The sequence below is a fragment of the Eschrichtius robustus genome, chromosome 10, assembly GCF_028021215.1.
Source record: "Eschrichtius robustus isolate mEscRob2 chromosome 10, mEscRob2.pri, whole genome shotgun sequence".
NCBI classification, from domain to species: Eukaryota; Metazoa; Chordata; class Mammalia; order Artiodactyla; family Eschrichtiidae; genus Eschrichtius; species Eschrichtius robustus.
Genome location: NC_090833.1, coordinates 85,019,151 through 85,036,379, shown reverse-complemented (window position 1 = coordinate 85,036,379; position 17,229 = coordinate 85,019,151). Strand labels below are relative to the sequence as shown.

General features: G+C 36.4%; 1 protein-coding gene across 5 annotated transcripts in view; it reads left to right on the top strand.

Moving 5' to 3' along the window:
- TUT7 (terminal uridylyl transferase 7) overlaps positions 1-17,229 on the top strand; it is a 60,697-nt gene that overhangs the window by 2,941 nt on the left and 40,527 nt on the right. For all 5 annotated transcript variants that reach the window (XM_068552118.1, XM_068552119.1, XM_068552122.1 and 2 more), the window contains exons 3-10: positions 2,912-3,093; positions 3,456-3,572; positions 4,065-4,242; positions 6,280-6,368; positions 8,487-8,538; positions 9,505-9,574; positions 10,329-10,455; positions 12,860-12,979. In XM_068552118.1, coding sequence (XP_068408219.1) covers positions 2,912-3,093; positions 3,456-3,572; positions 4,065-4,242; positions 6,280-6,368; positions 8,487-8,538; positions 9,505-9,574; positions 10,329-10,455; positions 12,860-12,979 — 935 coding nt within the window. The remainder of the gene's footprint in view (positions 1-2,911; positions 3,094-3,455; positions 3,573-4,064; positions 4,243-6,279; positions 6,369-8,486; positions 8,539-9,504; positions 9,575-10,328; positions 10,456-12,859; positions 12,980-17,229) is intronic.

Genomic DNA, 17,229 nt, shown 5'->3' with positions numbered 1-17,229 from the left:
CATTTTTACTATCTTTTTGTTGAAGTCAATCCAAAACTCCTGTGTTTGCTCTGTATGAAATTACATGTGTGTGCTTTCAGTTTCCAAATGAAGGACTGTTCAGTTTCTATCCCTTGAAAAATCTTCATAAAGAAAATATTAAGCTTTGGCATAACATTGCTTACTGTAGCGAGAAATTCAGTTTAAAGTATAAACTTTACACTATGCTCAGAGGATCTAAAAAGGATCTCAGTAAAGGTACTGAAATTTTCCTTAAATCAAACTTATATCTTAATAAGGAAGGGTCTTATTAAATGATGCAAGAAGATGTAATGAAAATTATCCTAGAGTTGCTTTGTTTTTTAATACTAACTTTCTATTTTTCAGTTCTACTTTACTGCCCCTACTTCACTCCTCATATATCCTAGATTGCCAATTTAATATATTTGGGACAATGCCATTAATGATCTTAGCTGGGAAATATCCACTCAAATGCACGTGTCCTTTGTGAATGGAGTAATGGACCATATGCAAATAAAATATGAGAAACTTGGAATACTGTATATAGAGAATTCATATTACTACAGAAAGCCTGGGATGAGCCAGGTAGTCTTCCTCTAAGTAATTATGGGAATTTTTTTAGCAATACCCAGCTTTGCCTTTCTAGATTCCCTCCAATGAGATTTTAACTGTTTTTACCATGCAGGCCTATGAAACTCAGTTCAGAAGTTCGTATTGCCTTGTCAGTTCCTGCCTTTTTTTTTTTTTTTTAACAAAGTAAGGGGTGGGGAGTTCTGGTCTATTTTAGGTGTGAATGGGTTTGCTGCAAGAAGAGATTTTTCTTATACTGTTAGATAGAAAGATGACTTTCAGAATTCCATCCATGCTCTAATCTCTGTTTTAAATCCCTTTATTTGATTTAGTCATGTGTCCCTGGACCAGTTACTTATTTTCTTGGACCAGCATGTTCCCTATCTGTATAATGGGGATAATATTAGCATCCATGACAGGATCATGGGATTAATCTGAGGCAGTGCACAGAAAGTGCTTACATTGCCTCTGTCACATGATAAAATACTCAGTATTGGTAGCTGCAGTTATTGTCAGCATCAGACAGAATTTGTGCAGCCATCCACTTCTGTGTACAAACTGAGTTAACTGTGCTCTTTGGAGGGAAATTAAAGTCACTCTTTCTAGAAAAATGATAGCAAATATAGTGAGAAGCCTTTGTGATCAAGAGAGAGGAGATGAAAAAAGGAATTTGGTTTCATATCAGTTTTTGTTTTGTGAACTCACAATGGACTTCTCTGATGGTGTTGCACATGTTAGTGTAAACCTTTAATGAGTGTTTGCCTAAGAAACTTTGCCCTGAAAACTGAAGTCAGATGCAGTTATTTAGAGTTTGTAATGATAAGCAAATTAAATGAGAATAGACACACCTCTGAGTTAAAAGAATTGTTTATCTCAAAGGTTTATTCGGACCAGGAGTACTGTCCTTAAAAGATTGTGATAATTTAATTGGGCATAGGGGGAGTGTTAAAAAGCAATAGACCGTTTTTGACTACTTACCTTTTAGTATTCTATTTGTCCCATTTTGATTGCTTTTAAAAAAAAAACAACTGTATTTGTCCTAATACTTGTTTAATTTTTTTTAATTGCTGCTGTATTTGCAGAATTTCATTATATTCATCTTAGGGTAGTTTGAGTACAGGGCTTGCTGCTTTTCCTTTAGAGCTGTTGGCGATAGCTATTTTTAAAATTAGAGGTCCTATACGTCCCTTTCCTGACATAATTTCTTTTCAATCATACTTGCTATACAAGTAATGAGTTCCACTGAAAACTTGACATGGCAGTTGCCTCATGCAGAGCATTTCAGTAGGTTTATATTTTCAGAGAGTAATTTTTGGTAAGCCATTTAAAAACTACTCAATCCATTTATCACAATTTTAATTGAGGAAATGAATTTCATTTTACTCTTATGTGGTACTAGTAGCTTCATTTTCAGAACTTGATAGAAATTACCAAAGCTATTAAAAACAATTTTTTGTAGATCAGTCCCACAAGCATCTTCAGTTTTACTGAAGTTGAAAAGCTATAAGTTTAAAAAAGGAATAGATTCATTTATTAGTTATAAGGACTATAGAACTAACAGCAGGGTTTATAAACAAATGAATTAGTCTGTACTTGTAGAAAACTTTTATTTCAACTGCTAATTGTTTTTTTCCTTTGAAATGTGCTCAGTGTGCAGGCTGTTCAAAGAAGCTAAAATGAAAGTAAAGATAAAATGGGTAATAGTTATCCTCGGTAAATACAGTTTTGGCTTGGACTTCTTGATATTAATATGGGGGAGGGCCCAATTATGTGAATGCTAAATTTAAAATTTAGTGATGGATTTTCACTCCAGATAAGAGTGGAGTTGATTTCTGAGTTCTTTGGAGATAGACTGTCCATCTTTGCTCCATTGAGACTGTTCACTGATAAAAAATGAAAACAGATGTGGATAGTTTTCGTTAGAATACCAGGTATACTTACAGGTATACTAGGGAGCGTTAGATACATGTACATCATATATTATGATATATTAATTACATTAGAATTACAGGTGTACTTTCCTTCAAAGGATAATTTTTACTCTTGCTTGAGTATGCTCAGCAGTATACCAGGAAGAGATGATAAAATCAAATTTTATGGTTGAAGTAGAATTCTTTTAAGTTTTCCAAAAAGATGGTTTCTGTGGATTGGTGTATCCAGATGTGAGGAGCTTAAGAGCATTGAAGCATTTTATCCACGGGAGAGGTATACCTTTCCTTTTGCTCTGTGTTCAGATGTCATTCAGATATCACATGATTTCATTAATAAATATGTAAGTTCTGCTTTTTACTCAGAGTGGTGTTATTCAGTATTGCCAATAATATTTTCCCCCTAACTTAAGAAAACAAGAAGCAGAGGTCCAGACCTAGGAAGCCAAGGAGGACTAGAAATGAGGAAAATGAACAGGACGGAGACTTGGAAGGCCCTGTGATTGATGAGTCTGTGCTTTCAACTAAGGAGCTGCTGGGCTTGCAGCAGGCTGAGGAGCGATTGAGAAGAGACTGCGTCGACAGGCTGCAAAGGGTAACAGCCTTCATCTGTTAGTTAAAATCCTTGTTTTGGTTTAATCTGTTAGTAGTAATTGGGAACATGTGCTTTGATGAACTATATATCCTACTTTGGTATTTAAGCACTACAAGTCAAAAGTGATACTGTTTGATTTAATGGAATTCCTTTTTTTTTTTTAGGAATTACTTTTAAAAAATGATTATTAGCATAGTGATAAAGAGGGATAGTACTATATTAACAGTTTTTAAAGTGAATGAGAAATCATCTTCTGGCCAGTTTTTGTTTACCTGTATTTTGTCTCTGTACATCTTTCTCTGTCTATGTCTCTATAAATATGTGCTTATGTGTATGTCTCTATACATCTCTTCAAATTGTAGCGACCGAGAAACTACCCTACAGCAAAGTACACCTGCAAACTTTGTGATGTTTTAATTGAATCCATTGCATTTGCTCATAAGCATATCAAAGAGAAGAGGCACAAGAAAAACATTAAGGTAAGTTTAACCCAAACAAATATGTTTACTTGTCAGTTATTACTTGTCATCTTTATGACTTCCCTTAAGATTATGGTATTAGTAATTTTGCTACTTATATTGCTGAATTTATTTTGACCAAAATGCTTTATACTGGTCAGATATGTTCGCTGAGCAGTCTTGTGAATTTCCTTAGGACAGTATCAGGATGAATGAAGCCAATGGTAGGACCTAGATATATGTTCTTAGGCCAGTAATAATAAAGTAAATAATTTGCCATTGCTGTTTCTAATGTTCTTTCTTTACACTTTTTCCTTATTCCTGTCTTCCCTCTATTACTGTATGTGCATAAAGAAGTGTGTGCGTGTTTGATAAGATGAAGACTAAAACAGCTAAAGTGAGAAGGAGGGCTAAGAAAAATATTCCAGAATACTGTACAGGGTGTTGTCTCTGTGAATGGTAGAAGGTAAAAACTGTGTAAGTCATTTTTAATCTCAACATTGATCTTAAAAGGAGAAGCAGGAGGAAGAGTTGCTCACCACGTTACCCCCGCCTACACCCTCCCAGATAAATGCGATTGGTATTGCCATTGACAGAGTGGTACAGGAGTTTGGCTTACACAGTAAGAACTTGGAACAGAGACTAGAAGTTAAACGTATCATGGAAAATGTGTTCCAACACAAGTTACCAGGTATTTTCTAGATTTGTTTTTCTTTTTAGCTACCTAAAAGTACCCCATTCATTTTTCCTACCAGTAGTAATTTTTGCCTAATAGAAATTGATTTGCCATGTCCTGAAGCTCTCAATTTTATTGTATGTTTTTGTTTCTCCTGGCTTACCCTAAGGTAACAAAGACTTTTACATATGTTGTCATTAACCTGTCTTCATTGTGAGTTTCATTGTGTCTGTCCATTTACATGCCCCGTATTATTAGAGCACCATGGGACTCTTGTATATCTGTTTACCTTTTTATTTATTTACTTTCCATCTCTAAGTTCAGTTTCTTTTTTTTTAATTGAAGTACAATTGACTTACAATATATTAGTTTCAGGTGTACAACATAGTGATACAGTATTTTTTATCATTACAAAATGATCACCACACCTTTCTACCTATTTACATTGACACAATATTTTGAGTTAAAATAAAGAAAAGTATCCTGGAGTCATTTTCAGGTTATCTGTGTCCATAAAAGGTTCTATTTAACCGCACTTAAAAGAATTGCACCATCTAAAATGAGCTTTCAAAACTAATTTGTAAGAGATTTTGTACAGTGCAGAATTGATTTTTCCAAGTTATGTCTGTGGAGCCATGGAAAACTATTTTTTTCAAAAGCTCCACAAGTGATTCTGATCCACAGCCAGGGTTGAAATCACTATTTGAATTTATTGCCGTACCACCCATAAAACTGTTTGTTCTACTGAAAGATCATTCATATAGTATATGATTCATATTAATATATATCTGTTAAAAAAAATAAAGGGCAAGATTCTGTTCATCCCCCCCCTATATAAGTGTCTCATCCTTTATGCTGTAGACAAGTTCCTGAGAAGTCATTTGTAATTTTGATTTTTGCTATAGATTTTCATTGTAAAATTGAATGTGCTTTGTCATGGAAAACCTGTTAAAACCCAAAGGAGTTGTTTGACTTAACAAACCTGAAAAAAAAAAAATACAAAGTCCCCTGATGAGAAGGGGTAATTTTTTGGCACAACAATAGTAAAACATTGGGAAAAATGCCGTAAAATAAATATAGGTGGTATACATACACACGTCTTCCTCTGAACTGTGAATCACTTGCTGCCTAACATTTTAAGTTATATCAGTGATATTATAATTATTTTCTTAACTTTTCCTAAAGGGATTATATTATGTTAAATTAAACTTTTTGTTCATAATACAGTGCGTATTCATATTGAAAAGTAACTTTATGCTGATTTTTGTGATTATTGTTTTACTGAAACATGATCTTTATAGTAAATTATACCTATGTACGCTTTCAAAAAGGTGAAGTGTTTGCGTTACCTCTTCAGTATATACTATCAGGTTTACAAACGTATAACAAAGTTAGGCATCCCTTTTCAACTTCCACATTTTAAAAATCATTTCAAATAGTATTTTCTGCACAAAACACGAAATAGTAAAGTAAGTTTTAACGTGTTTTACAACTGATATGAAAAGAGTGGCTATTAAACTAAACTGCAGTCAATGCAGTGTTCCTTTTTTTTTTTTTTAATTTTTATTTATTTATTTATTTATGGCTGTGTTGGGTCTTCGTTTCTGTGCCAGGGCTTTCTCTAGTTGCGGCAAGCGGGGGCCACTCTTCATCGCGGTGCGCGGGCCTCTCACTATCGCAGCCTCTCTTGTTGCGGAGCACAGGCTCCAGACGCGCAGGCTCAGCAGCCGTAGCTCACGGGCCCAGTTGCTCCGCGGCATGTGGGATCCTCCCAGACCAGGGCTCGAACCCGTGTCCCCTGCATTGGCAGGTGGACTCCCAACCACTGCGCCACCAGGGAAGCCCAGTCTTCCCTTTTAAATAAAATAAAATGAAGACAAGAGCAGAGTCACCCATTCCTGTCCTTTGCTTATGCCAGACTTGAACAGTGTTTTTCTTTTGTGTGTAGTTCTAATTGATGGTTCCATTTCTGAAATAGCAGTGTCTTGTAATAACTTTTGAGAAATTTTACTTTATTTATGACTTTTATTTATTCAATTTTTTTTGTTTTAGATTGTTCTCTGAGATTATATGGGTCATCCTGTAGCAGATTGGGTTTCAAAAATTCAGATATAAACATTGACATTCAATTTCCAGCCATTGTAAGTACAAAGTGAAATGTTAGAATTTTCACAGTGGTACAGAAATTCTTTTTTTTCCCAAATGTGAGCTATATATGGATATATTTTAGATATTTGAGGACAGTTTAAGTGTGATTTTTTTTTCTAAAACTGCATTGTTTTTAAAAGTATAATTTTTTTCCCTAAAATTGCTGTTTTTATGTTCTCCTGCATGCCTTCAATTTTAGAGCATTTCTTTTTATTCTACAGATCTTTCATACTTTCTTCAGACACTGGTCTTCTAACCATGTGAATCTGATGGGGTTATTTAGGTCTGTTAACTTGAAAGGATTAAATTATCTTGACAAGTCAACTTTCCAATGGCAGGAAAGGATTTCAGATTTCAAATTGTGTATCTATATAAACATTTATGACCTGCAAGCTTAATTTGTTCTTGAGTCTCCTCTTATATACACCCACCTTGTAAAAATAATTATGCTTTTTTTTTAAACCATCTTAATATGGTTTTTTTTTAAAGGCACAGGCTTTTTTTTTTTTTAAAGATTTATTTATTGATTGATTGATTACTATGTTGGGTCTTCGTTTCTGTGCTAGGGCTTTCTCTAGTTGTGGCAAGCGGGGGCCACTCTTCATCGCAGTGCACGGGCCTCTCACTATCGTGGCCTCTCTTGTTGCGGAGCACAGGCTCCAGATGCGCAGGCTCAGTTGTTGTGGCTCACGGGCCTAGTTGCTCCGTGGCATGTGGGATCTTCCCAGACCAGGGCTCGAACCCGTGTCCCCTGCATTAGCAGGCAGATTCTCAACCACTGCGCCACCAGAGAAGCCCAATAATTATGCTTTTGAAGAACCACACCTAGCCTAGATTTCTGGTTTAAACATGGTTCAAAAAGATGTTGATGAGTCAGAAGTTTAAAACTGGAAGGCACTTTGGTAGATTATCCATTTACTTACTGGTGGTTCCTGCAGGCCAGTTTGCAAATGGTTTATGCCCATTTACTTGGGTTGCTACTTAAAAATAAAAATGATTCCTAGTCTCCTCCCCCAGATGTTCTGTTTCACAACCTCTCATTACTTGCCATCCCTGACTGCTATAGCTACCTGGTCAGCTGACCAATGGATTTTACTGTTCTTTTAACCTTAAATTCTGCTTAATAATTTACCAGCATAGCACTTATTTTGATTTCATGTCATTCATTCATTTAGCAAATATTCAGTGAGTTTGAGTATATGTCAAGCACCATACTAGGTTCTAGAGGACAAAACAGATATCATTCCTCCCTCCAGGAATTCATACGTAGGGAAGGAGATAAGTAATTATGTTTGTATAATTAATTATAATGAGAGCTATGCAGGGAAACAAGGTTCTGTGAGAGAAAATAAAAGAGTGTAGATATAGCTGCCCTGAAGGCCCCTTTGAAGGGATTACATTTAAACTGAACTCTAAAAGATGAGAATGGGTGGGGACAGTGAAAGGGTAAAAGAGTGTTTCAGCCTAAGGGCGCATCATTTGCAAACAATGAGTTTGGCCTATTCAAGGTGCTAAAGGGAAAATTGTAAGGGCTGTGGTGAAGGGACCTAGAGGAAGAATAGCTTAAGATTAGGATAGAGGGGTAGTATGGGGCCCAACATACAGGAAGCCAGAATTTCATTTTGACCTAAGGGCATTAAGAAGCCAGATTGAGAGTTTTAAGGAGGGTCACAACTAGATCTAATGTATGATTTTAAGTGGTTTTGGCTCCTGTGTGGAGCAAGGATTAATAGAGAAAGGCAAGACTAAAGTGGAGACCCCGGTAAGCAATATGTTGAAGTAGTCTCACAGAGTAAGAAGTAATATTGTTAACAGTTTGACAACCTCTAGCCACAACTTTGAGATTTGCTGAGAGGCTAATTACCTCAGGAATTAGTGAATCAGGAGTTAACTGCGTAGTAGGTCTCTTTTTGCCCACACTCATCCTCTTTTTGCTCATCTCTCTGTGTCTGATGTGTGCACACAGCACAATGATTAATTCCTTTACTCTGGTAGCAAGGTGCTTTCTAATTTGGAAAGGAATTTGGGTAACTTCAGATGACTGTGTATTATCTCAGTGAAGCAAAAGTACTTATGGATTATTTGATATATTCACTGATTTTATTTCCTAGATGTCTCAGCCAGATGTTCTCTTACTTGTCCAAGAATGTTTAAAGAACAGTGGTAAGGCCAAATTCTTTCCACATTTTGCTCTTAAATTTTTCTTTTGTCTATAATTTGAATATATCTTATTTCTCAAACTTTGAAAATAGGAAGTCATGTTTTTTGATTTACTTATATGGGTAATATCCAAACAAAAAACTAAAGCAAATGCCCATGAATTATTAGCAAGTTAATTAGAGTCTTGTTAGTTGTCCTACTATGCAGAATAATTATTTTGTAAGTAAAGCTTTTAGCTTGGTGATAATGTCACAATTTATAAAGATTATATTTGCCCTAGGCTGAGACTAAAAAGAATCAAAATATGTAAAATTTACTCTTGAGGGTAAAAAACTAAAAGATAATCTTTTTTATTCCATGGTTTAAATTAATACTTTACAAATAATAAGTAGTGTGGCCTAGCCCAGATGAATGAATCAACAAATAGTTGTTCCCAGTTAGGTTTATCAGTTGTCCAGAGTAATGTCCAACTGGGGCTTGATGGCTTCTGTGCTTTCCGTAGGCCTCATTAAATTGTCTCATCCCTTGAATTAGTCTTTCCCATCCTTTATGTTTTGATTGAATGAAACATTTAAACATTTCTTCTTACTTCAGTCAGTATGCATTTTGACCCCACGTATTTTAGTAGCTTTTGCAGCAATTTTTTTTAATGTCCTATTCATATTTCTAATTATGTCACCCATGTAACATTTAAATGTTCTAATTCAATAATGTAGTCATTTCTAATCAGACATTAGTTTTTCAAAATAAGGGTTTTAAATTAATGTGATTACTTGATTCTTGAATATAATACTTTTTTCCTTTTCAAGTCACTTTTATTTTGTAATCATCTCTTGAGAACCTTATTTTGTAATGGTCTTTCAAAAGGCCAAACAGATAATTCACAACTGGTACTTGTACTTTATCTAGTTGTGCTTTTAAACAAAGGCTTAGTTAACTAACCTATCTGATATTCTTTTCTTTTTCCAGACTCTTTTATTGATGTTGATGCAGATTTCCACGCTAGGGTGCCAGTGGTGGTGTGCAGAGAAAAGCAAAGGTCTCTGCTTCTTTAAGCTGTTTATTAAGTACCAGCTTGCCAAAAGCACTTGTACTTTACTCCATCTTAATGTCCAGTTTCTAGAATTGTAAGCTCCTATGTGGTTAACTTCACAAGCTTCCTGTTAGCATTCTCCCTCTACTGTTGGTGTTTAACGCAAGAGGAAAAAAGTGTTTTATTTTTAAAAGAGTAAAATTAGTTAAAAAGAAAAACTGTAGGAAGGAAGCATTTTGACCCATTTCAGTAAAAAACAACTCTGTCAAATAGTTACTTGCTCTAATCACCTTTATTTGCCATCCTTTTTAGAAGCATTTTAAACAGTGCTGAGTAACAGTTCACCCGGCTCTCTCTCCATCTGGAAGCATTACCATTACCACTGTAAATGGGTAGTTCGTAGGCTGTAATGATTTGCCATTAGGCAGATTCCTCCAACTAGGGAAAACACTCTTGCCCTTATAAAGATGAATTCATACTCCCATTTGAAACATTTTACAGTATTCTCCTTACTTGCATTTTCCCCCAAAATAGTTTTATTATATGAAAACATGAAGTTTTAGTTCTTGAAAAATAAAGTTTACTCAGAAGACAGCTGCCCTATCTTTTTTAATCCAATATTGAGATGACCCATAAAGGTTTAGTGAGTTAGAAGTATTTGTTATCAGTGTAAATTAGTTGGTGGTGGTGTAAAAGACACCTGATACCTGTATAATACTTTCTCTTTTTCCTTCCCATTCTCACCCTCTACCCCTACCAGTGGTCTTCTTTGTAAAGTGAGTGCAGGAAATGAAAATGCTTGTCTGACAACAAATCATTTAACTGCCCTTGGAAAACTAGAATCAAAGCTGGTTCCTTTGGTGATTGCATTTAGGTACTGGGCAAAGGTAGGTTTGAGTTCTTTAAATGAATGCACATTCTATGTGTGCATAAGCAGTATGCTTTGATTTTCACATGGTTCATTTAATCTTAAATGTTTGGATGCATATTTATAGACATCAAGGGAGTTGGCATCTGAGTATTAGAACAGAAATTTTAATGTGTACAGAAAGAAAAACTCAGTTTCTATTTCACTATGACATATTGCTCAAAAGATCAAAATGCTTTATGATGCTTATTAAAAATTAGTTTTGTAAGTCAAATCCCAGAGTTATGGCCCAAGTGTTTACATTTTTTTTTTCTTTTCTTTGTAGTTCCGATCCCTCACCAAACAAAAGTAAAATTTTGATGGTTTAAAAAATACCTAGAAAGCTATTTCCATATATTTGTTAGTGGAAGCAAACAGCTGGCATTTCAATGATGTGTCCTAAATCTAACATTACTCTCATCAGCTGGAGGCAAATTCAAAAACACATAGTTTGAATAACAGCAGAAGAGAATTCTGTCAGTCCCTCTCCCGTTTCCCCCTTTCTAGTGGTAGAATGGCACTCCTATTACCCTCAGAAAAATGCAACTCTCCCAGAATCTTATTTTTTTGTACAAGTCTATCTCAAACCATAATTCTTTCCATGTTAACTGTGTAGCAGGGATTTCTATGGATTTCTCAGCTGACATCCTTGGAAGCAAGTTCACTTTATTGCATGAATTTATAAGGTTGTCTGTGCTTGATCAACTTCACTAGCTAAAGCCCCCCATCCCTTAGTCTCTGTTTGGGGCTGGATCTTGTTCACGTTGTCCTGCTCAATTAAGAGAGACAAAATTACGCTGCTTAAAGATTCTTGATGTAGGTTGTCTGGAAAACCTGATAAAAACGTGTGTGGATTAAGGGAAATTATGGCCACCAGTGAAAAGTCAGTTTAGAGCGCAGGAATCCCACAAGTGGGTTAAGAAATCATTTTCTGCAGATCAAGAAAATATACTCATCACAATATTCCTACCTTTGTACCATATGAATCAAATACACTGTAAATAAACCAGGTCTTTGCTGAGGAAAAAACAATGTCTAAAAGCATTTATAAATGAAGCTGCAGCTTCATAAGATGAATCTCATCAATAGTAAGTACATTACTCTCATGTGACCCACCAAGTGTTTACATTTTAACTAGTTCCCGGAAGTGATTTCTCAGGCACAGGAAAGTTTGAGATAAAGCTTCTCATACCATTTCCAGTAATATACCCAGAGACTCCCAAAAAATGAAAGCCACTATCTAATCTTTTTTTTTTTTTTAAAGATTTATTTTATTGATTAATTGATTGATTGATTGATTGCTATGTTGGGTCTTCGTTTCTGTGCTAGGGCTTTCTCTAGTTGCGGCAAGTGGGGGCCACTCTTCATCACGGTGCGCGGGCCTCTCACTATCGTGGCCTCTCTTGTTGCGGAACACAGGCTCCAGACGCGCAAGCTCAGTAGTTGTGGCTCACGGGCTCAGTCGCTCCGCGGCATGTGGGATCTTCCCAGACCAGGGCTCGAACCCGTGTCCCCTGCATTAGCAGGCAGATTCTCAACCACTGCGCCACCAGGGAAGCCCGCCACTATCTAATCTTGCCTTACATTTCTACAGTGTTTTAAATATGGTATCCTATTGAAATGCTCAAATAAGCATGAGAGCATCTAACACTTACCCAAAACGTAAGGTCCCATCATGATTATAAAATTGAGATTCTGTGTAGAGAAAAGCCAAAGCTTTACCGATTAAGACATGGCAGTAGCAATACGTAGTTCCTGTTGCTTGGGTCCAGGACCCAGCAGGGACAGAGGGTGTCCCACTCTTAACTGGGTGAATTGATAATCACAATGTGCTATCCTTTGAAAGCAGCCTCCTACTTCATCACTAAGTAGGCCATGCTTTCTAAGTTGTTATTTCTGCCAGCGCTAATGAGTTTGCCTACATTCTCCCCTAATCACCTTTCTGACCAAAGCATGCATTTTCAAGGTAGTAGCTAAGGGTGAGGGGACCATTAAACTGAGCAAAGCCAGTTGGCTTACAGTTGGAATTGAACCATCATTTTGACTTCTTTAACAAGTTTTTGAACCAAGTGAATGGATTTACCATGGATATCAAAAAAATAAAACAGCAAATATTATTTTTAGGGCCCTTCACAAATGAGTTTAGTTAACAAAATGAAAAATTTGAAATTGAAACTGTCACTCAAAACCACAATATGTGGTTACCCCAAAAGTACAAGGAAGTACTTTGTCACTGTGGAGTTTTATTTGGAGGGGTAAATCATTTGACACACGGAAATGAAGTAACGGGTTTTAGACCAAATTGCGTAAATGACAAGTTTACAAAAGAATGTACTTTTAGACAAGTACAAAAGAATGCTTATCCTCTTTTCTCTCATTTGTAGCTTTGCAGTATAGATCGCCCTGAAGAAGGAGGTTTGCCACCTTATGTGTTTGCCCTGATGGCCATTTTCTTTCTTCAACAGAGGAAAGAACCCCTTCTGCCTGTTTATCTAGGATCATGGGTATAAAACTTTTTTGCTTATATAGCTGATACTGATTTTATTACAGGGCCACAATCCCTTGTGTATAATTTCAGAGTCTAAAAACCTAACCAGAACTGACATGAATTTATTTATCCTACTATTGTGAATATTCATACCTTTCACTGCTGAAATATTAATGTATTTGACTCAGGATGCTGCCCTGTACTCTGCTTAGGGACACTGTTACTTTTCTAAACTGAAAAAACTCTTGATTTATGGAACACATGATCTTGAGGTTTTCAGACAAGAGAATGTGAACCTATATTATCATTTGGTACACACTTTCTTTGGGTACAGTTTTATAATTTGATACTTGAATTTATATATCACCTCCAGACAGACTGTAGGAAGCTTTTGGTTCTCTATCACTTACTTTCTATTTCTAGTCTTTTACCCCGTTCCCTGTGAAACAAAAGAAAATATAAGTGCTGAAATTGCTACCTATACCACAAGATGCAGAACTTAGTAGTCACCTCTTGAATAATATTTTGCTATAATCTTTAAGATGAATTAGACTTCAGTAATGTGACCGTTCTTTCTTTCTGGATAAATTAAAGTTGAGCTGATTTATTCAAATAGTAAGATTTAAGAAGAAGCCATCTCAAAATCAAAATGAAGTTATTCTCATTCTCTTGGAAACCTCACTGTTAATCCCTAGGTGTTTATCTTGATAAAAATCTTATGTGTACACTTACTTTATAAAAAGGCTCACTGGGTGAAAGCTTACTTTGGTACATCCAGTATTTTAACTAGTCTTCTTAGCGTACGCAGGATTCTCGTCATTTAAGGAGAAGATGTTCTAGAGCAGTAGCCCTTAATTATGGGTCTATAAAAAAAAAATAAGATTTTAAGGAATTTTTTCTTTATACTTAGTAAGTTGAGAACTAAGCAGGGACCTTTGTCTGCCAGGCCCTGAGAATAAAGACTAAAGCAGAATAAGTCCTATATAAACTCTGTCTTGGCATTAGGGATTGCAGTCCACTGTGCTGCGACCCAGTTGCCTAAAGGGAGCTCTCCTTGTGCTTGTGATACTGAAATGAAAAAATTCAAGGTATCCTTGCTAGCCTATTCTCCTGGTAGAAAAAAGGGTGAGAAAACAAAGTCAACCCTTTGTTGATAAATAACCGTTTTCATCAGAGCCAAATAGGATTCTGTGAAAGTCTTTGAAGTTTTCTTTTCACTTTGATCCAAGATAGACAGGAGTTTAAGATGGAACCAAACCAGTTGGACTCCTATGCCAAACAAAAAGCCTTAGAAGAGGTTGGATGCATTGCCATACTCACTAATGTCTTAGTAAAATCTGCCTTTTCTTGTGTCCTCATCATCTCTAAAGTAGGCATCTGTCACTGATGTGAGGATGCAGTAAAAAAAAATAAATAAAGTGCTTCTATTCTGGTGATGGGATTCTCCTCAGGATTTGCTTAAGAGTAGCATGAATACCCTTTCCTATGGCCAGTGTATTATTTCCTCGGCAGTAGTACTGGAAGTTCTCTAAGGTGACACAGAATTTGGTTTTGATTATACCATTTATTTATTTAAGATTTAATAACAGAACAAGTATGTGGTGGCCAAATACTAGATTGAATTCTGTGTATCAAATACGGCAAACTCTGCTGCCTGAACCAAAGTGATCTGTAGCTTTCAGCATTTTAAACTAGTCAGGTATCAGTGTGCTGGCTTCTGCTAGGGTCTTTAAGTCAAAAATATGAAGCAAGTGAGAGAAAAGAAATTCAGTGCCTTGTTCATGCCAGATATTTTATATCACTATTTCTGCAGAAAATCTATTGAGAACCTCAAAATTCTGTGCATGAAAGTATCTAAACTGTTAACTCCTTCAAAATTTTTAAAGCACTCTGTATGTTAGTCATTGTACTAGGCCCTGAAGGTAATACACAGATGAATAAGACTAAATTCTCTGTCAAGAAGTTTAGAGTATTGTATCTCTGTGCTCAGATCTGTGTTTTCAAAAATCTTTCAGCCATTCTCTCCCAACCTACTCAGATGTCTTCCATGTTGGAGATTATCTCTCTGACCTTTTACTCCCAATTAAAATTCCCATTTATTATCATTAGATATTGATATGTGAGTTGTGAATGATGAATAGGCTTAACCCTGTGTTCTTAGCATCTTTTATCCCCTACAACAATATTTTACTAGTCTCCTAGTAGATATTATTTGGAATCTTCCTTATTTTAGATTATGTAAACGTAACCCTTAGGAAACAGTTATTTACACTTTAAAAATGCCAGATAATATAGTAGAAAGAAGAGTAGTGTTAAAGTTTGGCAGCCCTGAGATTCACCCAGGATTTGCCACTTAAATCCTTGTGACCTTGAACAGGTTATTTAATCTCTGAGCCTTGGTGAAAGACTCATCTGCAAATTTTTGAAATGAGATCAGGAATGTAGAGTTCCTGGAACTCTACAGGTAGGAGAACAGATGTAGTCCTTTTCCCCTTCAATAGAAAGGCAAGTTCCACTTACGGTATGTAGGCGTGAACTCCTAAAATAAGTGATCCTTCTGGAAATAACAGCTATAAATTCTCAACAAAATACATAAAACAACAACGTGAAGGCTCTGGAGACTGAACAAATGCAAACAGACTTTGGAGAGAAGTCAAAACCTGTAGCAAGTGACCAACACAGAGTGAGTTTCTGTTTTTCAGTGGCTTTACCCCTGAAGGCAACCCTGGTAGAAAAACCAGTCCTCTTTCTGGCCAGAGGAACTAAGGCCACCAGATAATAAGGGGAAGAAAAAACAGAAAGGGAAGAGATAGAGAAGTGGAACCCTTAATTCTGTGTGGGAACTCAGTACATCACTGACTGACTTCTGAACCAGTCCAGCGTGCCATATAAGGAGATTGGAAGTCATTACTCTACCCTCACAAAAAGAAAAAAACTGAACATGCTGAAAATCAACAACTCTTTTTAGATCCACCAGAGAATTGAGGTCATGGGGAAAACCACTGCCCCCAAAATTGGAGAGACAGGCAAATATATAACTTGTCAGAGCAGAAGCCCAGGAACAGAATCCTGCCCATGGAACGGCCACCAGGATAGGAAAACATGGACTCTGATTCTGGAGGCTCAGTTTGGATAAGCTTGAAAGTGAAAAACAATCGGGGGGCCAGTCTTAGGGGGCTGATTTCATGAGTTTTATCTCCAAAAATGCCCACCAGGTTCTCAGAGTAAAGATCTAAGAAAAATCCCCTTTGAGGGAAAAGCTAGCCATTTTGAAATTGCCTGGAGCATTCTGCTGTTAGAAACAAAAGCCTGCCCTCAAGGGAAACTGTCTTACCAGAGCCTAACCACCTTGAGTTTTATCAGGGCCTAACTGACCTGGGGAAAGGAAAAATACCAACTCCAACCCTCTGTAGTTTCCGGTCTCACCTCAGGTGGGCAGGACTGAGAAGCACTTTGTGAAGGTCACAGCCCAGGACCACAGTCTCACTACAAGACTGAGACCTGAACATAGGACTACAGAATGCTTCCCCTCCCCTCACACCTTACTACAGCATCATTAGGCCTCCAGTGTAATAATGGGATTACAACAGACAGACCTCATATAAGAAGAAATCTCTTGGGAAACCCAAAAGCAATACAGGAGACAAAAACAAGGATACCAGCATAAGTTATAGCCCCTTGACATCTACAGCTACAACAAACAGTACATAGCCTGACTCCTAGCCAGGTAAAAGAAAACCGCACACCACAGGCCTATCTTTTACCCAGCTTTCCACAAAAAAATAACAAGGCATACTAAAAGTCAAAAAACATAGTTTGAAGAAACAGAGCAAACATTGGAATTATCAGACCAGGAATTTAAAAAACAAGAATATGCTAAGGGCTCTAAAGGAAAAAATGGCCAACATGCAAAAACAAATAGGTAATATAAGCTGAGAGATGAAAACTCGAGGAAAGAATCAAACGGAAATACTAAAAATCAAAACTAACAAAAATGAAGAATGCCTTTGATGGATTCATCAGGAAACTGGACAAAGCTGGGGAAAAAATCAGTGAGCTTTATTCAATGGAAACGTCTCAAACTGAAAAGCAAAGAGGAACAAAAGAATGAAAAAGAAATGGAACAGAATAGCTAAGAACTGTAGGACAATTACTAAGGGTTGTAATGTATGTATAATGGGAATACCTGGAGAAGAAGAAAGAGAAAGAAACAGAAGAAACAGTTGAAGTAATAATGACTGAGAATTTTTAAAATAAATGACAGAC